The sequence below is a fragment of the Cherax quadricarinatus genome, unplaced genomic scaffold, assembly GCF_038502225.1.
Source record: "Cherax quadricarinatus isolate ZL_2023a unplaced genomic scaffold, ASM3850222v1 Contig237, whole genome shotgun sequence".
Lineage (NCBI taxonomy): Eukaryota > Metazoa > Arthropoda > Malacostraca > Decapoda > Parastacidae > Cherax > Cherax quadricarinatus.
Window position 1 is genome coordinate 1 of NW_027195263.1, and position 26,011 is coordinate 26,011.

Consider the following 26,011-nt stretch of genomic DNA (forward strand, 5'->3'; position numbering starts at 1 on the left):
TGTTACAATGGTGCTTTTGCCATCTAGGTGCTTGGGAAACGTCGTTTTAGTCGCCTAGGTGCCACCTAGGTGCCTGATGTTTCTCAGGTCACTTGGGAATTGTCACCTGGGAGCCTAGATAATGCCACCTAGTGCCTGAGGACTGTCACCCTGATGCCAAATGCTCTCAAGGTACCAGAACAAAATAACACTTAGGTGCCTGACAAAACGGTACCCACGAGCCTAGAAAAGAGCCACCCGGGCACCTGGAATATCTAACCCGATGCCTGATGAGTGCCACCCAGGTCTGACATCTAAGATGGTCACCTGCACGTGCAGGAGAACACCCACGCGCCGGAAAGATAAACCTTCCCCCAATTGCTCGAAACGTTCAACGTTTACCCGGATCGTCGAAACATCGCCTGGCTATCAGGGGAACGTCACTTGATATTCCCAGATCGTCTTAGAACCGAGAATATTTGAGTCATATCACCTTAAATATTAATCTGGATCTCAGATGAACAATTGTTAATATATTCGTGGAAAGCACTAAGCCCGTAGGGGCTATGCACCACCTAGGGAATGGGAAGTCATCAGGTTTGATCCAAGGAAGCCTTGGATACTGTGTCTCGGTACTGTGTCCCGGTACATTCGGGAAATACAATGAATTAAATGTAACTACTCCAGCAACACTGTAACTATGTCAGCAACACTGTAATTACTCCAGCAACACTGTAACTACGCCAGGAACACTAACTACTCCAGCAACATTGTAACTACGCCAGGAACACTAACTACTCCAGCAACACTGTAACTACGCCAGGAACACTAACTACTCCAGCAACACTGTAACTACGCCAGGAACACTAACTACTCCAGCAACATTGTAACTACGCCAGGAACACTAACTACTCCAGCAACACTGTAACTACGCCAGGAACACTAACTACTCCAGCAACACTGTAACTACGCCAGGAACACTAACTACTCCAGCAACATTGTAACTACGCCAGGAACACTAACTACTCCAGCAACACTGTAACTACGCCAGGAACACTAACTACTCCAGCAACATTGTAACTACGCCAGGAACACTAACTACTCCAGCAACACTGTAACTACGCCAGGAACACTAACTACTCCAGCAACATTGTAACTGCGTCAGTAGCACATTAACTACGCCAGCAATATTGTAATTATTCCAGCAACACTGTAACTACGCTAGGAACACTGTAACCACGCCAGCAACACTGCAATGTAACTACAGCAACACAAGTCACCACTGCAACACAGATTCACAATACTTCTTGCATTGAGCAACACCATAACATTAGCATTATGACATTCACCATAGAAAGTTAGACCCGTGTGGGCCTTACAGAGTTGCCCCTCTCTCCAGGCAGAGCCTGGAGAGAGGGGCAACTTTATTCCCTTGGATCCAGAGCTTCACCATCATCATCCCGGTACCTATGAAAAATTTCACATCTGAATCCTTGGGAATGATGATGATGATTATTATTATTATTATTATTATTATTATTATTATTATTATTATTATTATTATTATTATTATTATTATTATTATTATTATTATTATTGTTATTATTATTATTATTATTATTATTATTATTATTATTATTATTATTATTATTATTATTATTATTATTATTATTATTATTATTATTATTATTATTATTATTATTAATATTATAGAGTGGAAGGTGTGAGTGAGGCTCGATCCTATGTCACAAAGATTGCCCGCTTACCTCTTCAAACTCTCATATTGCTGACAGTGACTTCTATCTACCTATAGATAATTTTTATATTCAAGGATGCAGGCACTAAACCCGCAGGATGGGTGGCCAAACAGCTCCTGGAGCGAATTTCAAGCAATCAGGTTTGATCCGAAGATAGGAAGGGCAGTTAGCCCCGAGGTGGTGGCAGGCGTCGTCAGGGTGTGCTAGCATATATTGTAATATTCCCCTTGTTAAAACACCTGTGTTAGGCTCAACGTGCCATTAGTCTCCTGGGCTTTCATATATCTTACATGGAGACTCAACATTACCTCTCTATATAAATAATTATATACTGTACCAAACTAATGCATATTAAACTGATATATATATATATATATATATATATATATATATATATATATATATATATATATATATATATATTTGTGTGTGTGTGTGTGTGTGTGTGTGTGTGTGTGTGTGTGTGTGTGTGTGTGTGTGTGTGTGTGTGTGTGTGTGTGTGTGTGTGTGTGTGTGTGTGTATGTGTATGTGTGTGTGTGTGTGTGTGTGTGTGTGTGTGTGTGTGTGTGTGTGTGTATGTGTGTGTGTGTGTGTGTGTGTATGTGTGTGTGTGTGTAGTTAATCAGCGGGATGAGTACTGAAGGCTTGATCCTCCGTTGGCTGAGAGGTACGCTATCCTCTTTGTACAAGTTCACTTCTACACATCTAGTTAACTGCAAAGTCGTGTGGGACCATCCGCAGGTAGTGTACCTGTAGTATACATGTAGTGTACCTGTAGTGTACATGTAGTGTACATGTAGTGTACATGTAGTGTACATGTAGTGTACGTGTACATTACTTCCTCACAGCCGGCTATAATGTATATAATAAGTTAATAATCACGCAGAAAACGTGATAATGACACATTGTGTTATCTCCCTTTAGTTTGTATGCAAATTTGATGTCGCATTAAGATGTTATATTTTTTATGTATATATTTATTCCGTGTGTAAATACCTCGAAGAGTAAATACATAAGTATTGTCGGGAGGTATATCTAGCATTAGCTAAGCATAAATACCTGCAGGCAGGGTTAGACAGGACCACCAGCAGTTAGTGTGGTTGTCATTGTTCAAGTCACAAGCTGGAGTGTACGAGGCAGTAGTAAATAGTGCTGGATGCTCCTATTGCCTCCTGTCGTGCCTCTCCTCACACTTAAACCACTCCCTCCCCCCATCTAGGTCAAAAAACCCTCTTCCCACTCCCGTCTAGGTCAAAAAACCCTCTTCCCACTCCCGTCTAGGTCAAAAAACCCTCTTCCCACTCCCGTCTAGGTCAAAAAACCCTCACCCCGTCAACCTGAAGGTCACAGTTACCAACTCAGAGACAGTATTATCGTTGTTAATATTAAAAAAACACGAGAATAACAGTATTATCAACTTGTCTTAAATTCTAACATTTTGGTATGTCAATGGGACTTCCTAAACTCCCTCTCCCGTCTACCATTCTCATTCTTTGCTGCTTTCTTTCCCCTCCCTGGTTTCTTCTCTCTGCAATTTCTTTATTCCTCCATCATGGTATTTTGTTCCTTTCCATGTTTTATTTCCTCGCTAAGTTTTCTAGCAACTTGGCTACTGTTCAACTCAAGTTCAGGAAACTTTTGCAAAGTTGTGAACTTCAGCATTTCAATCATGAAAACATCTCAGTAACTTCATTTTTATCTGGTAAATTATTATTATTATTATTATTATTATTATTATTATTATTATTATTATTATTATTATTATTATTATTATTATTATTATTATTATGTCAGTTGATGCTTTTTATAAGACATGTTTTCTTCCAGTGTGAGAGAGGGAATGTTGATGTGCATGCAAAGGGGGAGTGTGGAGGTAGGGGTTAGGAGTGTATGGGGGTGTGGGGGGTTGGAGGTGTGTGTGTGGGGGTGTTGGGTTGGGGTGTGTGTGGGGGTTGAAGGTGTGGGGGGTTGAAGGTGTAGGGGGTTGAAGGTGTGGGGTGTTGGGTTGGGATATATGTGTGGGGTTGAAGGTGTAAAGGGTTGAAGGTGTGGGGGTGTTGGGTTGGGATATGTGTGTGGGTGTGAGGGTGTTAGTAAGTGTTGGGGGTGTCGGGGGTTGGAGGTGTGCGGGGGTGTATGGGGGTGCATGGGGGTGCATGGGGGTGTGTGGGGGTGTGTGGGAGTGTGTGTGGGGGTGTGTAGGGGTGTGTGAGGGTGTGTGGGGGGTGTGGGGTGTGTGGTGGTGTGTGGAGGTGTGTGGGGGTGTGTGGTGGTGTGTGGGGGTGTGAGCGGGTGTGTGGGGTGTGTGGGAGTGTGTGAGGGTGTGTGGGGGTGTGTGGGGGTGTGTGGGGGGGTGTGTGGACGTGTGTGGGGGTGTGTGGGGGTGTGTGGGGTGTGTGGACGTGTGTGGGGGTGTGGGGGGTGTGTGGGGTGTGTGGGGGTGTGTGAGGGTGTGTGGGGGGGTGTATGGGGTGTGTGGGGTGTGTGGACGTGTGTGGGGGTGTGTGGGGGTGTGGGGGGTGTGGGGTGTGTGTGGACGTGTGTGGGGGGGTGTGGGGGTGTGGGGGTGTGTGGGGTGTGTGTGGGTGTGTGGGGGTGTGTGGACGTGTGTGAGGGTGTGTGGGGGTGTGGGGGGTGTGGGGGTGTGTGTGGGGTGTGTGGGGGGTGTGGGGTGTGTGAGGGTGTGTGGGAGGTAGTATCACAAGAGAGACATAACACCAACATTCACAACCTGCTGTATCACAACAATATTCTGTATAATATATGTGTAAATAAAACAGTATAACAAGACCGTCTTGTCTAACTCTTCCTCACACTTTCTTCTTATTAAAAATATATAAATAAATAAAAAAACTATGAATAACATTAATTTAATGTTTAATTTATTGTTCTTATTATTATTATCATTAATAATAATAATAATAATAATAATAAAAATAAAATTATTATTATTATTAATTATTATTATTATTATTATTATTATTATTATTATTATTATTATTATTATTATTATTATTAATATTATTATTATTATTATTATTATTATTATTATTAATATTATTAATAATAATATTATATTATAATATTATTAATATTATTATTATATTATTAATTATTAAATATTATTATTATTATTATTATTATTATTATTATTATTATTATTATTATTATTATTGTTATTATTATATCCTCATGTCTTGCAATCTTTCCCTCGGATTTACGGCACACAAGACCATGGTACCCGAATCGGTCTGCTGCTTCACTGCCACAAATACACCTGTGTTCGGCGAGAATAGGGGCGGCAAGTCGAAGGGCAACACCGATGCGGATGGTCTGTGGGTCGAGGCGTGTGCCAAGGCTGGAGTTGGGAACAGCCAACAGAAAGTCTCCAGCATGAGGGGCTCTCACTGCCATGAGGCAGGCTCTATCCTTCCCTGACACACTCTGAAGCATTGTAGAGGCTATATTTTCCACTATTGGATCATCCCAGTGCGATTGTTTGTAGTTGTTGGGGGGAGCAGGTTTCAGAGCACGTTAGATTATCCCAGATCATTGCTCCATCAATGAATTTTTGGTCCTGGACTCCAATCTTGTCCCTAAGATATTCAGGGAGAATCGCTGCTACAAGCTCTCTGGATGCAATACACGAGGACAGAAAAGCAGGTAACGTATGTATGTATATATATATATATATATATATATATATATATATATATATATATATATATATATATATATATATATATATATATATATATATTCAAATATATTTATGTAAAAGGATAAAAAAACGAAAATACAATATATACGTAATGGATATTTTAATAATTACATTAATGTTATGTTAAATTGATGAGTCCAGAGATAACTTGTACAAGACGTGAGTAACAACAGTAACTTGTACAAGACGTGAGTAACGACAGTAACTTGTACAAGACCTGAGTAACAACAGTAACTTGTACAAGACCTGAGTAACAACAGTAACTTGTACAAGACCTGAGTAACAACAGTAACTTGTACAAGACCTGAGTAACAACAGTAACTTGTACAAGACCTGAGTAACAACAGTAACTTGTACAAGACCTGAGTAACAACAGTAACTTGTACAAGACCTGAGTAACAACAGTAACTTGTACAAGACGTGAGTAACAACAGTAACTTGTACAAGACCTGAGTAACAACAGTAACTTGTACAAGACCTGAGTAACAACAGTAACTTGTACAAGACCTGAGTAACAACAGTAACTTGTACAAGACCTGAGTAACAACAGTAACTTGTACAAGACGTGAGTAACAACAGTAACTTGTACAAGACCTGAGTAACAACAGTAACTTGTACAAGACGTGAGTAACAACAGTAACTTGTACAAGACCTGAGTAACAACAGTAACTTGTACAAGACCTGAGTAACAACAGTAACTTGTACAAGACCTGAGTAACAACAGTAACTTGTACAAGACGTGAGTAACAACAGTAACTTGTACAAGACCTGAGTAACAACAGTAACTTGTACAAGACCTGAGTAACAACAGTAACTTGTACAAGACCTGAGTAACAACAGTAACTTGTACAAGACGTGAGTAACAACAGTAACTTGTACAAGACCTGAGTAACAACAGTAACTTGTACAAGACCTGAGTAACAACAGTAACTTGTACAAGACCTGAGTAACAACAGTAACTTGTACAAGACGTGAGTAACAACAGTAACTTGTACAAGACCTGAGTAACAACAGTAACTTGTACAAGACGTGAGTAACAACAGTAACTTGTACAAGACCTGAGTAACAACAGTAACTTGTACAAGACCTGAGTAACAACAGTAACTTGTACAAGACCTGAGTAACAACAGTAACTTGTACAAGACGTGAGTAACAACAGTAACTTGTACAAGACCTGAGTAACAACAGTAACTTGTACAAGACCTGAGTAACAACAGTAACTTGTACAAGACCTGAGTAACAACAGTAACTTGTACAAGACGTGAGTAACAACAGTAACTTGTACAAGACCTGAGTAACAACAGTAACTTGTACAAGACCTGAGTAACAACAGTAACTTGTACAAGACCTGAGTAACAACAGTAACTTGTACAAGACGTGAGTAACAACAGTAACTTGTACAAGACGTGAGTAACAACAGTAACTTGTACAAGACCTGAGTAACAACAGTAACTTGTACAAGACCTGAGTAACAACAGTAACTTGTACAAGACCTCAGTAACAACAGTAACTTGTACAAGACCCGAGTAACAACAGTAACTTGTACAAGACCTCAGTAACAACAGTAACTTGTACAAGACCTGAGTAACAACAGTAACTTGTACAAGACCTGAGTAACAACAGTAACTTGTACAAGACCTGAGTAACAACAGTAACTTGTACAAGACCTGAGTAACAACAGTAACTTGTACAAGACGTGAGTAACAACAGTAACTTGTACAAGACGTGAGTAACAACAGCAACTTGTACAAGACCTGAGTAACAACAGTAACTTGTACAAGACGTGAGTAACAACAGTAACTTGTACAAGACCTGAGTAACAACAGTAACTTGTACAAGACCTGAGTAACAACAGTAACTTGTACAAGACCTGAGTAACAACAGTAACTTGTACAAGACGTGAGTAACAACAGTAACTTGTACAAGACCTGAGTAACAACAGTAACTTGTACAAGACGTGAGTAACAACAGTAACTTGTACAAGACGTGAGTAACAACAGTAACTTGTACAAGACGTGAGTAACAACAGTAACTTGTACAAGACCTCAGTAACAACAGTAACTTGTACAAGACGTGAGTAACAACAGTAACTTGTACAAGACGTGAGTAACAACAGTAACTTGTACAAGACCTGAGTAACAACAGTAACTTGTACAAGACGTGAGTAACAACAGTAACTTGTACAAGACGTGAGTAACAATAGTAACTTGTACAAGACCTGAGTAACAACAGTAACTTGTACAAGACGTGAGTAACAACAGTAACTTGTACAAGACCTGAGTAACAACAGTAACTTGTACAAGACGTGAGTAACAACAGTAACTTGTACAAGACGTGAGTAACAACAGTAACTTGTACAAGACCTGAGTAACAACAGTAACTTGTACAAGACGTGAGTAACAACAGTAACTTGTACAAGACCTGAGTAACAACAGTAACTTGTACAAGACGTGAGTAACAACAGTAACTTGTACAAGACGTGAGTAACAACAGTAACTTGTACAAGACCTGAGTAACAACAGTAACTTGTACAAGACCTGAGTAACAACAGTAACTTGTACAAGACGTGAGTAACAACAGTAACTTGTACAAGACGTGAGTAACAACAGTAACTTGTACAAGACCTGAGTAACAACAGTAACTTGTACAAGACGTGAGTAACAACAGTAACTTGTACAAGACGTGAGTAACAACAGTAACTTGTACAAGACGTGAGTAACAACAGTAACTTGTACAAGACGTGAGTAACAACAGTAACTTGTACAAGACCTGAGTAACAACAGTAACTTGTACAAGACGTGAGTAACAACAGTAACTTGTACAAGACCTGAGTAACAACAGTAACTTGTACAAGATCTGAGTAACAACAGTAACTTGTACAAGACGTGAGTAACAACAGTAACTTGTACAAGACGTGAGTAACAACAGTAACTTGTACAAGACCTGAGTAACAACAGTAACTTGTACAAGACGTGAGTAACAACAGTAACTTGTACAAGACCTGAGTAACAACAGTAACTTGTACAAGACCTGAGTAACAACAGTAACTTGTACAAGACCTGAGTAACAACAGTAACTTGTACAAGACCTGAGTAACAACAGTAACTTGTACAAGACCTGAGTAACAACAGTAACTTGTACAAGACCTGAGTAACAACAGTAACTTGTACAAGACGTGAGTAACAACAGTAACTTGTACAAGACCTGAGTAACAACAGTAACTTGTACAAGACCTGAGTAACAACAGTAACTTGTACAAGACGTGAGTAACAACAGTAACTTGTACAAGACGTGAGTAACAACAGTAACTTGTACAAGACCTGAGTAACAACAGTAACTTGTACAAGACCTGAGTAACAACAGTAACTTGTACAAGACGTGAGTAACAACAGTAACTTGTACAAGACGTGAGTAACAACAGTAACTTGTACAAGACCTGAGTAACAACAGTAACTTGTACAAGACCTGAGTAACAACAGTAACTTGTACAAGACCTGAGTAACAACAGTAACTTGTACAAGACGTGAGTAACAACAGTAACTTGTACAAGACGTGAGTAACAACAGTAACTTGTACAAGACGTGAGTAACAACAGTAACTTGTACAAGACCTCAGTAACAACAGTAACTTGTACAAGACGTGAGTAACAACAGTAACTTGTACAAGACCTGAGTAACAACAGTAACTTGTACAAGACCTGAGTAACAACAGTAACTTGTACAAGACGTGAGTAACAACAGTAACTTGTACAAGACGTGAGTAACAATAGTAACTTGTACAAGACCTGAGTAACAACAGTAACTTGTACAAGACGTGAGTAACAACAGTAACTTGTACAAGACCTGAGTAACAACAGTAACTTGTACAAGACGTGAGTAACAACAGTAACTTGTACAAGACGTGAGTAACAACAGTAACTTGTACAAGACCTGAGTAACAACAGTAACTTGTACAAGACGTGAGTAACAACAGTAACTTGTACAAGACCTGAGTAACAACAGTAACTTGTACAAGACGTGAGTAACAACAGTAACTTGTACAAGACGTGAGTAACAACAGTAACTTGTACAAGACCTGAGTAACAACAGTAACTTGTACAAGACCTGAGTAACAACAGTAACTTGTACAAGACGTGAGTAACAACAGTAACTTGTACAAGACGTGAGTAACAACAGTAACTTGTACAAGACCTGAGTAACAACAGTAACTTGTACAAGACGTGAGTAACAACAGTAACTTGTACAAGACGTGAGTAACAACAGTAACTTGTACAAGACGTGAGTAACAACAGTAACTTGTACAAGACGTGAGTAACAACAGTAACTTGTACAAGACCTGAGTAACAACAGTAACTTGTACAAGACGTGAGTAACAACAGTAACTTGTACAAGACCTGAGTAACAACAGTAACTTGTACAAGATCTGAGTAACAACAGTAACTTGTACAAGACGTGAGTAACAACAGTAACTTGTACAAGACGTGAGTAACAACAGTAACTTGTACAAGACCTGAGTAACAACAGTAACTTGTACAAGACGTGAGTAACAACAGTAACTTGTACAAGACCTGAGTAACAACAGTAACTTGTACAAGACCTGAGTAACAACAGTAACTTGTACAAGACCTGAGTAACAACAGTAACTTGTACAAGACCTGAGTAACAACAGTAACTTGTACAAGACCTGAGTAACAACAGTAACTTGTACAAGACCTGAGTAACAACAGTAACTTGTACAAGACGTGAGTAACAACAGTAACTTGTACAAGACCTGAGTAACAACAGTAACTTGTACAAGACCTGAGTAACAACAGTAACTTGTACAAGACGTGAGTAACAACAGTAACTTGTACAAGACGTGAGTAACAACAGTAACTTGTACAAGACCTGAGTAACAACAGTAACTTGTACAAGACCTGAGTAACAACAGTAACTTGTACAAGACGTGAGTAACAACAGTAACTTGTACAAGACGTGAGTAACAACAGTAACTTGTACAAGACCTGAGTAACAACAGTAACTTGTACAAGACCTGAGTAACAACAGTAACTTGTACAAGACCTGAGTAACAACAGTAACTTGTACAAGACCTGAGTAACAACAGTAACTTGTACAAGACCTGAGTAACAACAGTAACTTGTACAAGACCTCAGTAACAACAGTAACTTGTACAAGACCTCAGTAACAACAGTAACTTGTACAAGACCTCAGTAACAACAGTAACTTGTACAAGACCTGAGTAACAACAGTAATTAACAACAACAGCGCTTTTGTTAATAACAGTACAAAAAGATTATTGTGTAAACATTTGTGGTGCAGTGACACTTATCAGTGATCAAGACACTGGGTTACAGTGATCAAGACACTGTGTTACAGTGATCAAGACACTGGGTTACAGTGATCAAGACACTGGGTTACAGTGATCAAGACACTGTGTTACAGTGATCAAGACACTGGGTTACAGTGATCAAGACACTGGGTTACAGTGATCAAGACACTGGGTTACAGTGATCAAGACACTGGGTTACAGTGATCAAGACACTGGGTTACAGTGATCAAGACACTGGGTTACAGTGATCAAGACACTGGGTTACAGTGATCAAGACACTGGGTTACAGTGATCAAGACACTGGGTTACAGTGAACAAGACACTGGGTTACAGTGATCAAGACACTGGGTTACAGTGATCAAGACACTGGGTTACAGTGATCAAGACACTGGGTTACAGTGATCAAGACACTGGGTTACAGTGATCAAGACACTGGGTTACAGTGATCAAGACACTGGGTTACAGTGATCAAGACACTGGGTTACAGTGATCAAGACACTGGGTTACAGTGATCAAGACACTGGGTTACAGTGATCAAGACACTGCGTTACAGACAAGACACTGGGTTACAGTTATCAAGACACTGGGTTACAGTGATCAAGACACTGGGTTACAGTGATCAAGACACTGGGTTACAGTGAACACTGGGTTACAGTGATCAAGACACTGGGTTACAGTGACAGTGAACAAGACTCTGGGTTACAGTGAACAAGACACTGGGTTACAGTGATCAAGACACTGGGGTTACAGTGATCAAGACACTGGGTTACAGTGATCAAGACACTGGGTTACAGTGATCAAGACACTGGGTTACAGTGATCAAGACACTGGGTTACAGTGATCAAGACACTGGGTTACAGTGATCAAGACATTGGGTTACAGTGATCAAGACACTGGGTTACAGTGATCAAGACATTGGGTTACAGTGATGAAGACACTGGGTTACAGTGATCAAGACATTGGGTTACAGTGATCAAGACACTGGGTTACAGTGATCAATTGGGTTACATCAAGACACTGGGTTACAGTGATCAAGACACTGGGTTACAGTGATCAAGACACTGGGTTACAGTGATCAAGACACTGGGTTACAGTGATCAAGACACTGGGTTACAGTGAACAAGACTCTGGGTTACAGTGATCAAGACACTGGGTTACAGTGATCAAGACACTGGGTTACAGTGAACAAGACTCTGGGTTACAGTGATCAAGACACTGGGTTACAGTGAACAAGACTCTGGGTTACAGTGGCTTCAAGACACATACTCTACCGTCTAGTATAATTTTCATTACTTTCTCTACAGACTCACTAAATTTCTATATATCTGAGGCGGTAAGATCAGCAGTGACGTTGATAGTGTTACTAGAATTTGGTGCAGATTTATGTGCCATGCTGACCCTGGGGAGGCCACTGGGAGAGGCAGTGCCATGTTTGACTACCATAGTGACCGCCACTCCTACCAATGTTCCCACAATCAACATACCTATGGCCAGACCTGCCATGTCTCCTGAAACATACGAATTTCTTTTAGTGCCTCTGACATACAGTATCAATATTAGGTATATACAGTTATATATATATATATATATATATATATATATATATATATATATATATATATATATATATATATATATATATATATATATATATATATATATATATATATATATATATATATATATATATATATATATCGTGCCGAATAGGCAGAACTTGCTATCTTGGCTTAAATAGCAACGCTCATGTTGCCATATAGGACAAGCGAAAATTTGCGTATGCAATAATTTCGCCAAAATCATTCTGAACCTAACGAAAAAAATATATTTCACTGTGTTTGCTTAGTATTAAATTATTGTAAACAAATCTTAAATATATTTAGTTGGGTTAGGCTAAAATAAATTGTTCTTCTTATAATAAGGTTAGGTAAGTTTTCTAAGATTCTTTTGGTGCAAAATTATAAATTTTTACATTAACATTAATGAAAAAAATATATTTTTAAATGTATAAGAGAAAATTTCAGAGAGGACTTAATTTTAAATGAGTTCTTGCTAATTGACCAGTTTTACATATTCGGCACGACATATATATATATATATATATATATTGAGGTATGAACACACACATAATAGTCACCATCTAAGACTCGACCCCTAATACCACAAATAGGCGAGAATAGATAAGAACACACACTCACTCACACTCTCTCTCTCTCTCTCTCACACACACACACACACGCACACACACACACACGCGCACACACACACACACACACACAGTAAGGAATCGTTCAGGTCTCTGTACACCGTGTACGTCAGGCCAATTTTCCAGCTGACAGGTGTGTATATCTGTGTAAATATATGCACATTGAGAGGTGTGTTTTTCTCAGTGTACAGACACAGAGTTGACTTTAGTCTTAGTTTCAAGAATTCAATTATTCTAACCAGGGAAGGGATGGGAGGCTGAAGCCATGGTAAGTGAGTGCTGAAGTGGGCAGGCCAGTGCGTTAACACTCTGGCCTGGGGTTCAACCCTCCACACGTTCCCTGGTTTGCTTCACATTGTCTTATTACGATTGTTGCTATTCATTTATTCTCTGTGTTAGCGCTCAGGTGACCGCCAGGCTTAATGACTCAGGTGTACACTGGTATCCCTCACCTGACTGGTATCCCTTGCTTGTGGTGTAGCTGTAGTCGTTGTTCTTGCCTCGCTGCACCTGTACCATGGAGCCAGCAACCGGCACCACAGCCACTATGTCTGAGTCCTTCACCTAAAATTACAATACGCCTATTACTACATGAGCCTGAAGAAACGTGGTGAGTGAGCGAAACGTTTCTGGAATACAGATATTCAAGTGCTGCACTTGTCTTATACAATAATAATAATAATAATAATAATAATAATAATAATAATAATAATAATAATAATAATAATAGTAATAGTAATAATAATAATAATAATAATAATAATAATAATAATAATAATAATAATAATAATAATAATAATAATAATAATAATAATAGTAATAGTAATAATAATAATAATAATAATAATAATAATAATAATAATAATAATAATAATAATAATAACAATAATAATCACCTGTATTTGTACAAGTATAAATGATACAACTTATACAGACCATAGCTGACATCACTGATAAAGCAGTATATAGAAAGCCCCTGGTTATGCTAAACATTTCTGGCAAATTAGGTTAATATTGTCCCCCAGGATGCGACCCACACCAGTTGGCTAACACCCAGGTAGAGCCTATTTACTGCTAGGTGAACAGGACTGACAGTGAGGTGATCAGGTACTAACTTTAGAGTATTCGTTCATGAGACTGTTCAGCCTCACAACGATGACAAGTTTAGAACTGCTGACAGCAGAGTTGATGAGGCTGACAGCTGTGTTGAGGTTACTTTCCTTGAGGATTCCAGGAGCATCTCCCTCAACCTCGGCTTTGTCCAAGATGGTAAATAAGAGTCTTAAGACGTCATCTCGCTCTTCCAACTGAAATTAATATGTATATATATATATATATATATATATATATATATATATATATATATATATATATATATATATATATATATATATATATATATATATATATATATATATATATATATATATATATATTTATATATATCGTGGTTTGTTTTTATTAAAGTCAAACCTGAGGTTATTTCTTCATTACGTTTTATTTGGTTTAGCTTAGTGTTTAGTTCCTTACATGTTGTGACCTCATACATGTTGTGACCTCATACATGTTGTGACCTCATACATGTTGTGACCTCAAACATGTTGTGACCTCAAACATGTTGTGACCTCATACATGTTGTGACCTCATACATGTTGTGACCTCAAACATGTTGTGACCTCACACATGTTGTGACCTCATACATGTTGTGACCTCATACATGTTGTGACCTCACACATGTTGTGACCTCATACATGTTGTGACCTCATACATGTTGTGACCTCATACATGTGACCTCATACATGTTGTGACCTCATACATGTTGTGACCTCATACATGTTGTGACCTCACACATGTTGTGACCTAATACATATTGTGACCTCATACATGTTGTGACCTCACACATGTTGTGACCTCATACATGTTGTGACCTCACACATGTTGTGACCTCAAACATGTTGTGACCTCACACATGTTGTGACCTCATACATATTGTGACCTCATACATGTTGTGACCTCACACATGTTGTGACCTCATACATGTTGTGACCTCATACATGTTGTGACCTCATACATGTGACCTCATACATGTTGTGACCTCATACATGTTGTGACCTCATACATGTTGTGACCTCACACATGTTGTGACCTCATACATGTTGTGACCTCATACATGTTGTGACCTCACACATGTTGTGACCTCATACATGTTGTGACCTCACACATGTTGTGACCTCAAACATGTTGTGACCTCACACATGTTGTGACCTCATACATGTTGTCACCTCATACATGTTGTGACCTCACACATGTTGTGTCCTCATACATGTTGTGACCTCATACATGTTGTGACCTCATACATGTTGTGACCTCATACATGTTGTGACCTCATACATGTTGTGACCTCACACATGTTGTGACCTCATACATGTTGTGACCTCATACATGTTGTGACCTCACACATGTTGTGACCTCATACATGTTGTGACCTCACACATGTTGTGACCTCAAACATGTTGTGACCTCACACATGTTGTGACCTCACACATGTTGTGACCTCATACATGTTGTGACCTCATACTTGTTGTCACCTCATACATGTTGTGACCTCATACATGTTGTGACCTCAAACTTGTTGTCACCTCATACATGTTGTGACCTCATACATGTTGTGACCTCACACATGTTGTGACCTCACACATGTTGTGACCTCATACATGTTGTGACCTCATACATGTTGTGACGTCACACTTGTTGTGACCTCACACATGTTGTGACCTCATACATGTTGTGACCTCACACATGTTGTGACCTCATACATGTTGTGACCTCACACTTGTTGTCACCTCATACATGTTGTGACCTCATACATGTTGTGACCTCAAACTTGTTGTCACCTCATACATGTTGTGACCTCATACATGTTGTGACCTCAAACTTGTTGTCACCTCATACATGTTGTGACCTCACACATGTTGTGACCTCATACATGTTGTGACCTCATACATGTTGTGACATCATACATGTTGTGACCTCATACATGTTGTGACCTCATACATGTTTTGACCTCATACATGTTGTGACCTCACACATGTTGTGACCTCATACATGTTGTGACCTCATACATGTTGTGACATCATACATGTGACCTCATACATGTTGTGACCTCATACATGTTGTGACCTCACACATGTTGTGACCTCATACATGTTGTGACCTCATACATGTTGTGACCTCATACATGTTGTGACCTCATACATGTTGTGACCTCACACATGTTGTGACCTCATACATGTTGTGACCTCATACATGTTGTGACCTCATACATGTTGTGACCTCATACATGTTGTGACCTCATACATGTTGTGACCTCACACATGTTGTGACCTCATACATGTTGTGACCTCATACATGTTGTGACCTCATACATGTTGTGACCTCATACATGTTGTGACCTCATACATGTTGTGACCTCACACATGTTGTGACCTCATACATGTTGTGACCTCATACATGTTGTGACCTCATACATGTTGTGACCTCATACATGTTGTGACCTCATACATGTTGTGACCTCACACATGTTGTGACCTCATACATGTTGTGACCTCATACATGTTGTGACCTCATACATGTTGTGACCTCACACATGTTGTGACCTCATACATGTTGTGACCTCATACATGTTGTGACCTCATACATGTTGTGACCTCATACATGTTGTGACCTCATACATGTTGTGACCTCATACATGTTGTGACCTCATACATGTTGTGACCTCACACATGTTGTGACCTCATACATGTTGTGACCTCATACATGTTGTGACCTCATACATGTTGTGACCTCACACATGTTGTGACCTCATACATGTTGTGACCTCATACATGTTGTGACCTCATACATGTTGTGACCTCATACATGTTGTGACCTCATACATGTTGTGACCTCACACATGTGACCTCGTACATGTTGTGACCTCATACATGTTGTGACCTCATACATGTTGTGACCTCACACATGTTGTGACCTCACACATGTGACCTCGTACATGTTGTGACCTCATACATGTTGTGACCTCATACATGTTGTGACCTCATACATGTTGTGACCTCATACATGTTGTGACCTCACACATGTTGTGACCTCACACATGTTGTGACCTCATACATGTTGTGACCTCATGCCAACCAGTAATATCCTGCATGATGCACAAATTTCATCTCATACCATCAAACAGCACCAACAACACCTCATAATTTTAACAATATATTTTTTAAATACCACTAAACTGTTTTATATTTGCATCAATAATAAAAGTTTCAGAGATAAACAAGAGATCTGGTGGTGGGTAATCCAGTCAGTGTCCGGGGCCCAAGACTGTTCAACAGCCTCCCACCAGCCATAAGGGGAACTGGACAGATACCTAAAGTCAGTGCTAGATCAGCCGGGCTGTGGTTCGTACGTTGGACTGCGTGCAGCCAGCAACAGCCTTGTTGATCAGGTTCTGATCCACCAGGAGGCCTGGTCATGGACCGGGCCGTGGAGGCGTTGATCCCCGGAATGCTCTCCAGGTAGACTCCAGTCAAAGTAACATCAAGGAGACTATGCTTTTTTCAAGTTAAGGTTATTATAGCAAGACAAAAGAATATGGACGCCTGGCAAGGTCGAGTTGGGTTGACCCGGGATGACAAGGTCAGTGAGATTATTTTTTTAAGGGAGGGAGAGAGGCAGGAAGTGTGTACTGGAAGTAGAGGAAGAGAGGCAAGAAGCGTGTACTGGACGTAGAGGGAGAGAGGCAGGAAGTGTGTACTGGAAGTAGAGGAAGAGAGGCAAGAAGCGTGTACTGGACGTAGAGGGAGAGAGGCAGGAAGTGTGTACTGGAAGTAGAGGAAGAGAGGCAAGAAGCGTGTACTGGACGTAGAGGGAGAGAGGCAGGAAGTGTGTACTGGAAGTAGAGGGAGAGAGGCAGGAAGTGTGTACTGGACGTAGAGGGAGAGAGGCAGGAAGTGTGTACTGGACGTATAGGGAGAGAGGCAGGAAGTGTGTACTGGACGTAGAGGGAGAGAGGCAGGAAGTGTGTACTGGACGTAGAGGGAGAGAGGCAGGAAGTGTGTACTGGACGTAGAGGGAGAGAGGCAGGAAGTGTGTACTGGACGTAGAGGGAGAGAGGCAGGAAGTGTGTACTGGACGTAGAGGGAGAGAGGCAGGAAGTGTGTACTGGACGTAGAGGGAGAGAGGCAGGAAGTGTGTACTGGACGTAGAGGGAGAGAGGCAGGAAGTGTGTACTGGACGTAGAGGGAGAGAGGCAGGAAGTGTGTACTGGACGTAGAGGGAGAGAGGCAGGAAGTGTGTACTGGACGTAGAGGGAGAGAGGCAGGAAGCGTGTACTGGACGTAGAGGGAGAGAGGCAGGAAGTGTGTACTGGACGTAGAGGGAGAGAGGCAGGAAGTGTGTACTGGACGTAGAGGGAGAGAGGCAGGAAGTGTGTACTGGACGTAGAGGGAGAGAGGCAGGAAGTGTGTACTGGACGTAGAGGGAGAGAGGCAGGAAGTGTGTACTGGACGTAGAGGGAGAGAGGCAGGAAGTGTGTACTGGACGTAGAGGGAGAGAGGCAGGAAGCGTGTACTGGACGTAGAGGGAGAGAGGCAGGAAGTGTGTACTGGACGTAGAGGGAGAGAGGCAGGAAGTGTGTACTGGACGTAGAGGGAGAGAGGCAGGAAGTGTGTACTGGACGTAGAGGGAGAGAGGCAGGAAGTGTGTACTGGACGTAGAGTGAGAGAGGCAGGAAGTGTGTACTGGACGTAGAGGGAGAGAGGCAGGAAGTGTGTACTGGACGTAGAGGGAGAGAGGCAGGAAGTGTGTACTGGACGTAGAGGGAGAGAGGCAGGAAGTGTGTACTGGACGTAGAGGGAGAGAGGCAGGAAGTGTGTACTGGACGTAGAGGGAGAGAGGCAGGAAGTGTGTACTGGACGTAGAGGGAGAGAGGCAAGAAGCGCGTACTGGACGTAGAGGGAGAGAGGCAAGAAGCGTGTACTGGACGTAGAGGGAGAGAGGCAAGAAGCGTGTACTGGACGTAGAGGGAGAGAGGCAAGAAGTGTGTACTGGACGTAGAGGGAGAGAGGCAGGAAGTGTGTACTGGACGTAGAGGGAGAGAGGCAGGAAGTGTGTACTGGACGTAGAGGGAGAGAGGCAGGAAGTGTGTACTGGACGTAGAGGGAGAGAGGCAGGAAGTGTGTACTGGACGTAGAGGGAGAGAGGCAGGAAGTGTGTACTGGACGTAGAGGGAGAGAGGCAGGAAGCGTGTACTGGACGTAGAGGGAGAGAGGCAGGAAGCGTGTACTGGACGTAGAGGGAGAGAGGCAGGAAGAGTGTACTAGGCGTGGAGGGACAGAGGCAGGAAAGAGGAATAGGGTGATATGTATTCACAAGTTCATAATGTATGCACTCTAGAAAGTGACAGACTGGTTGACTTTAAGGGTCAAAACTTCTGCAGCCAGGTCCAAGACCTGGTCTCCGAGGTAGACCCGGTCTCGTAAAATAATTATTTTTAATATGATCATTAAATTCATGTGTGATAAGCTCTGTTATTAAAAGCCAAGAAACTAGGAAGCTGAATAATATCAGAACGAAACTGCGTGTTTTAAATGTTACAATAAGTTCACTTTGCGTGTCATAGCCAGGAACACATCTGTTGTAAGCTGTCAGAGAGGCACTAGGCAGGTCCTTTATACACTTCGATCAGGTCTCCCCTCATTCTTCGTCTAACAAGTGAATGTAACTTAAGAGTCTTCAATCTTTCTTCATAAGGAAGATTTCTGATGCTATGTATTAATTTAGTCATCCTACGCTGAATGTTTTCTAACGAATTTATGTCCATTTTGTAATACGGAGACCAGAACTGAGCTGCATAATCTAGGTGAGGCCTTACTAATGATGTATAAAGCTGCAGTATGACCTCTGGACTTCTGTTGCTTACACTTCTTGATATAAATCCCAGTAATCTATTTGCCTTATTACGTACGCTTAGGCATTGCTGTCTTGGTTTAAGGTTGCTGCTCACCATAACCCCCAAGTCCTTTTCGCAATCTGTATGGCTAAGTTCTACATCATTTAATTTATAAGTACTAGTGTTATGGGCACTCCCAAGCCTCAGAACCTTGCATTTATCTACATTGAACTGCATCTGCCACTTTTCTGACCAAGAATAGAGTTTGTTTAAATCCTCCTGAAGTTCCCTAACATCTACGTTTGAATCAATTATCCTACCTATCTTTGTGTCATCGGCGAATTTGCTCATATCACTAGTAATTCCCTCATCAAGATCATTGATATATATTATAAACAACAACGGGCCCAAGACTGATCCCTGTGGAACGCCACTTGTTACAGATCCCCACTCGGATTTAACCCCATTTATGGACACTCTCTGCTTCCTGTCAGTGAGCCATGACTCGATCCACGAGAGCACTTTTCCCCCAATGCCATGAGCTGCCACTTTCTTTAACAGTCTATGGTGCGGAACTCTATCAAAAGCCTTACTAAAATCTAAGTAAATAATATCAAATTCTTTATTGTGGTCAACAGCCTCAAAAGCTTTACTGAAGAAAGTTAATAAATTAGTTAGACAAGACCGGCCTCTTGTGAATCCATGCTGAGTATCATTAATCAAGCTATGCTTATCGAGATGGCTTCTTATAATCTCAGCTATAATTGACTCTAGTAATTTGCCTACAATTGAGGTCAGGCTTATTGGGCGGTAATTTGACGGTAACGACTTGTCCCCTGTTTTAAAAATAGGAGTTACATTAGCCATCTTCCACATATCAGACACTACACCTGTTTGAAGAGATAAATTAAAAATATTAGTTAATGGTTCACAGAGTTCCATTTTGCATTCCTTAAGAACCCTTGAAAAAACCTCATCAGGACCTGGCGACTTATTTTGCTTCAGTCTGTCTATCTGCCTCACAACCATCTCACTAGTGACTGTGATGTTACATAATTTATCTTCTTCTAGCCCACTGTAAAAATTAATTACTGGAATATTGTTAGTGTCTTCCTGTGTAAAAACTGAGAGAAAATAATTATTTAAAATCAAGCACATTTCATTCTCTTTGTCAGTAAGGTGCCCATAGTTATTTTTAAGGGGACCTATCTTATCTCTAACTTTTGTTCTATAGACCTGGAAAAAACTTTTTGGGTTAGTTTTAGAATCCCTAGCAACTTTAATTTCATAGTCCCTTTTAGCTTTTCTTATCCCCTTTTTAATGTCCCTCTTAATGTCAATATACTGATTCATAAGATGACCCTCACCTCTTTTGATACGCCTATAAATTCCTTTCTTTTGCCCTAGTAGATATTTGAGCCTATTATTCATCCATTTTGGGTCATTTCTATTTGATCTAATTTCTTTATATGGGATAAACGCTCTTTGAGCAGCATGTATAGTGTTCAGAAAACTGTCATATTGATAGCTCTCTTCGTTACCCCAGTCAACAGATGATAAGTGTTCTCTAAGCCCATCGTAATCTGCTAAGCGAAAATCTGGGACTGTTACTGAGTTATCGCTACTAACGTACTTCCATTCAATGCTAAATGTAATTGATTTGTGGTCGCTAGCACCCAGTTCCTCTGAAATTTCTAAATTATTAACAAGGGATTCATTGTTTGCCATAACTAAGTCAAGCAGGTTATTTCCCCTTGTAGGTTCTGTCACAAACTGCTTCAAAAAACAATCCTGAAATACTTCTAAGAAGTCGTATGATTCTAAATTCCCAGTCAAGAAATTCCAATCAACATGACTAAAGTTAAAGTCTCCTAGAATTACTACATTATCGTGCCTTGTGGCCTTAACAATTTCCTCCCATAGTAGTTTCCCTTGGTCCCTATCTAAGTTTGGGGGACGGTATATCACTCCTAAAATCAGTTTTTCATGCCCCTCTGAAAATTCTATCCAAACAGACTCTGTATGTGTTACTTCAGACTTAATACCCGTTTTTATGCAACAGTTCAAGCGATCTCGGACATACAATGCCACCCCACCCCCCCTCCCAATACTTCTATCTTCTTGGAACAATTTAAAACCCTGAATATGACATTCCGCAGGCATGTCCCGACTTTTTGAATTAAACCACGTCTCAGTTAAGGCAAATACATCAATGTTACCTACACTAGCAACTAATCTCAACTCGTCCATCTTATTCCTAGCACTACGGCAATTAGCATAATAAACATTGAAAGACTCTCCTTTCTCTTTACCCTTCCTGCTCATTTCTATTTTTCTACTAAACCTATTACTGTCCTTATCACCCAAGGTCCCTGGCTTTTCAATATCTATCTCGTTCTTATTATTATAGCCAGTAGGAGTCGCATAGTGCCTGGAAAATGACTGATGATAAGGTTATGTGCAAGGAAGGGGACATTAGCTGCAATTCAATTGATCAACAGCCCTTCACAAGCATAATAGCACGTGACTTATTTCTACAGCCCAGGAATCCACTCACCACAGTTAACAAAACTCTAGTTACTTATTTACTGCTATTAAAACTGGAGCAGCAGATCTCGGTAGACTTGCCCCTCCCCCCCCAGATCCCACCAGGACTCGAGCCTGAGTCCTTACATAATTAGCTGAGCACTTGCTGACCTGCAAGTTTCCACGCCATCCAGTTTTCACTCACCACTATTCTGTTGATCCTGAGAGGGGAGATAACGCCCACTTCAGCCAAGGCTTCCTGAGCTGAGTACAGCAGCGTGTCAGTCCTGTACTGCACCATCTCTAGAGTGTCAGAGGGCAGGTCCAGTATAAAGTCACGAGACTGAAATACAACATATTTATCAGTAACCAATAATACAGTTAAAAATTTCTATCTTTTTGAGAGTAAATTTTGTTTTATATTACTTTGTAGATGATGTCCTTATAATAATAATAATAATAATAATAATAATAATAATAATAATAATAATAATAATAATAATAATAATGATCATAATAATAATAAATTTACTTCCTTTCTGCATTATACATGGTATGTAAGTTGTTAGAATAGTTAATAACTGCACAATTATAGTCCTTTAAATATCCTGCCACTCACCTAGGTGATTATAGCATACTGTCTCACCTAATTATACCATGCAAGATTCACCTAAATAATTATAACATCCTCTCACCTGTAATCAATTATAATATGCTGGCACTCACCTGAGAATCATTGTAACATGGGGAGATGTCAAACATGTGGGTTTGTGGTGGGTCAGTCTCATAGTTGAAAATGTTGTAGATGAGGTGAGGGTAGTTAGCCAGCTGTGAGGAAAAATCCATTAAGAATATTGGAGAGGTTGGAGTGTGTAATTAATGGGGAAGATGAAGATATGCCTCTCGAAGGTTTTCATGGAGCTGGAAGATTAAGACTGGCAGACTGGAGGCAGGGAGACCATGGAACGGGTGGGGTTTGTTTGCATTTATGGTGTTATGATTTCGTGTGTCTTGAAGTAGACAGATCTGAAGATTGTTTACATGATAAACAAAGAATATACAGAGGCATATTGTAAAATAAAATTTAACTTACAATGTTAGTGTATTTCTCCAGCTTTAGAGGCACCTTGTCCATGGACACGAGTGAGGCCTTCGGCAGATACGGCTTCGTTTTCTTTATTTTTAGCTTCCCATTTTTCTCTTCTCTCCCATAAACTTCTTTATTTACTATCTCATCCACAACGAGAGGCTGTAAAAGAATTGAAAGTCGCTATTTCAAGACCAAAACATGTGTAGCTGTAAATCAACAGGACAGAAAAGAGACTGAGCAACAGTGATCTAACGGGACAACAGTTAAGCAGACTTGAAAGGAGATCACACTTGATAAAGGAATTAGAACATATAACTGAATCTCATATATACATTACTATTAACAATCACTTGAACTCGAAGGAAAACAGAAAAACTTATGATCTACAAAACTCAGAAAAAAGTTGATTTTACCAAAACATCAAAAATTAGATAGACCTCAACATACATTTAAAAATCGCAGGTCCTATGAGACAAAACATTAAGAGTCTTAACATATAAGATAAGGTGGATTAGCTGCCACTCTAGTTATGATTTAAAATTTATGAATTACTTGTGAACGAAGATTTAAAGAAACACATGTATACATCTGCTAGTGAAGGTCTCACAGGAAGAAATACGTGACACTCTTAAACTACTGTTACACATCTGACTCTGCGGATTTTAGATTGCATTAACTAAGTACAGATATGTCACTATTGGTACAACATGTCGCTCTGTGTAGAGCTTTATTAAGTCATGACTTGATAAAGCTCTACACAGAGCGAAACACTAGTTGACTTTTCTTCTCTCCACTAAGAAAGTTTTCTCCCAAGGTTGAGGGACTAATTGCCTCATCTATCACCAACTTGCAGCATATTCTCTATATTAAATTAAAAAATAACAACTGGTTGACTAAACACTTTCAAGAAAAAAAAAAGGTGTCGCACATTTAACCACTTCATCATAGTTAAATAAAGTTGCAACTTACAGAGGCATAAAACCAAACAAAGTTCTCACTGATGAGGGAGAGAAGATGATTCTTCAAGCCGATCCAAACATCAGCCTCCATATCTCGTGCTGAATGCTGCAGATAAACACAAAAATATACTCTGGATAATGATGACAAAGATAATCTTTCCGTGAATAATAACTTTGCTTCACCTTCTAATTGGCTGTGTTTAACATAGATCTCAGCAGCACTGCAAAGTAATGCTGACGCACTCTTGCTGGAAGTCCAAGCCCCTCGCCCACAAAACCTCCCTTACCCCCTCCCTCCAACTTTACCTAAGCCAAACCACGGGTGACAAAGGTTAGATATTAGGTCAAACCAAGGTTAATAGGGTTAAATAATAATTCAAATTTAAGTTGAGAGGGGTAACTAGCAGGTCAAATGAAAATTAAAATGGTCACTCAATGATATAGTAATGAGTTAAACCATACTGACAGAGTTAAGCAACTGATCAAACCAACATTAGTATGAATATGTTAATGTTATATAATATCGACAAGTTGATAAGTGAGACATGCAATAACTGGGTATCTCTATTCCGAAAGGTTTCGCCTACACAGTAAGTTTCTTTAGTCGAATACAGAAGAGTACAGCAGGAGTAGAGATGTGAAGACGATGTCATCAGTCCATCGCCCTTGAAGACGTAGCTTTGAGGTAGTCAGTCCCTCAGCCTGGAGAACGAGTTTTGCTTCATAGTATAAGTCTCCGTACTGCTGCTTAAACTTCACATTGTTCCAAACTACTGCAAAACTCGTTCTCCAGGCTGAGGGACTGACCACCTCAAAAATACGTCCTTAAGGGCGATGGACTGATGACATCATCTTCACATCTCTACTCCTGCTGTCCTCTGTATTCGACTGAAGAAGCCTGCTGTGTAGGCGAAAGATTTCTGAATGAAGATACCCAACTGTTGCATATGTGTCTCACTTATCAAGATTAGCATAGTGAAATAAGTGGTCAGACTAGGGATGACAGGATTAAGCGGGGCAGGTAAAAGAAACACTGGTTAAACCATACTTCACAAGGTAAACCACATACCTTAAACATGTCACTAATCAGAAAAAAACAGTCATATCTAAGAAACTCAGGAGACAGTATAAAACAAAGCTAAAGAAATATTAATAAGATAACAAGGTAAACAAGATAGTGAAGGGGTTCCTCTCACAATGCCATTGTACTGCATAGGTTCGTCTAGGTTCTCAAAGATCCAGGGAGGCTGGAGGGAGACTGAACCATCGTCATTCACCACGACGTCTCCTCCGCTGGACGAGTTCTGTATGATGCCATACCTGCACTTCTTGTCCTGGTGTTTTTGCAGGTAGTATTCAAGACCTGGGAGAAGGTGTAAGCAGGTGAATGTTAACACAGGACAAAAGAATGAGAATTTAAGATGTTTGTAGTTATAATATGAACGGAGATTTCACATTAATATGAAATACAACAAAGTAATCACTAAAGACAAGAGCG

The 26,011-nt window shown here is 40.2% G+C and overlaps 1 protein-coding gene across 2 annotated transcripts in view; it reads right to left on the bottom strand.

The window, feature by feature from the left end:
• Positions 1–5,230: 5,230 nt before the first annotated feature.
• Positions 5,231–26,011, bottom strand: part of LOC128693513 (uncharacterized) — a 31,714-nt gene continuing 10,933 nt past the window's right edge. The window contains exons 9-17 of one of the 2 annotated variants that reach the window (XM_070080223.1): positions 25,710–25,876; positions 24,524–24,619; positions 23,558–23,713; positions 23,191–23,292; positions 22,670–22,807; positions 14,108–14,299; positions 13,445–13,556; positions 12,097–12,294; positions 5,231–5,369 (exon numbers count right to left, since the gene is read on the bottom strand). In XM_070080223.1, the coding sequence (XP_069936324.1) occupies positions 12,104–12,294; positions 13,445–13,556; positions 14,108–14,299; positions 22,670–22,807; positions 23,191–23,292; positions 23,558–23,713; positions 24,524–24,619; positions 25,710–25,876 (1,154 nt within the window). In that variant the 3' untranslated portion in view covers positions 5,231–5,369; positions 12,097–12,103. Of the gene's footprint in view, positions 5,370–11,964; positions 12,295–13,444; positions 13,557–14,107; positions 14,300–22,669; positions 22,808–23,190; positions 23,293–23,557; positions 23,714–24,523; positions 24,620–25,709; positions 25,877–26,011 lie in introns of those variants that run through there. The other variant, XM_053783226.2, reaches the window with a different exon arrangement.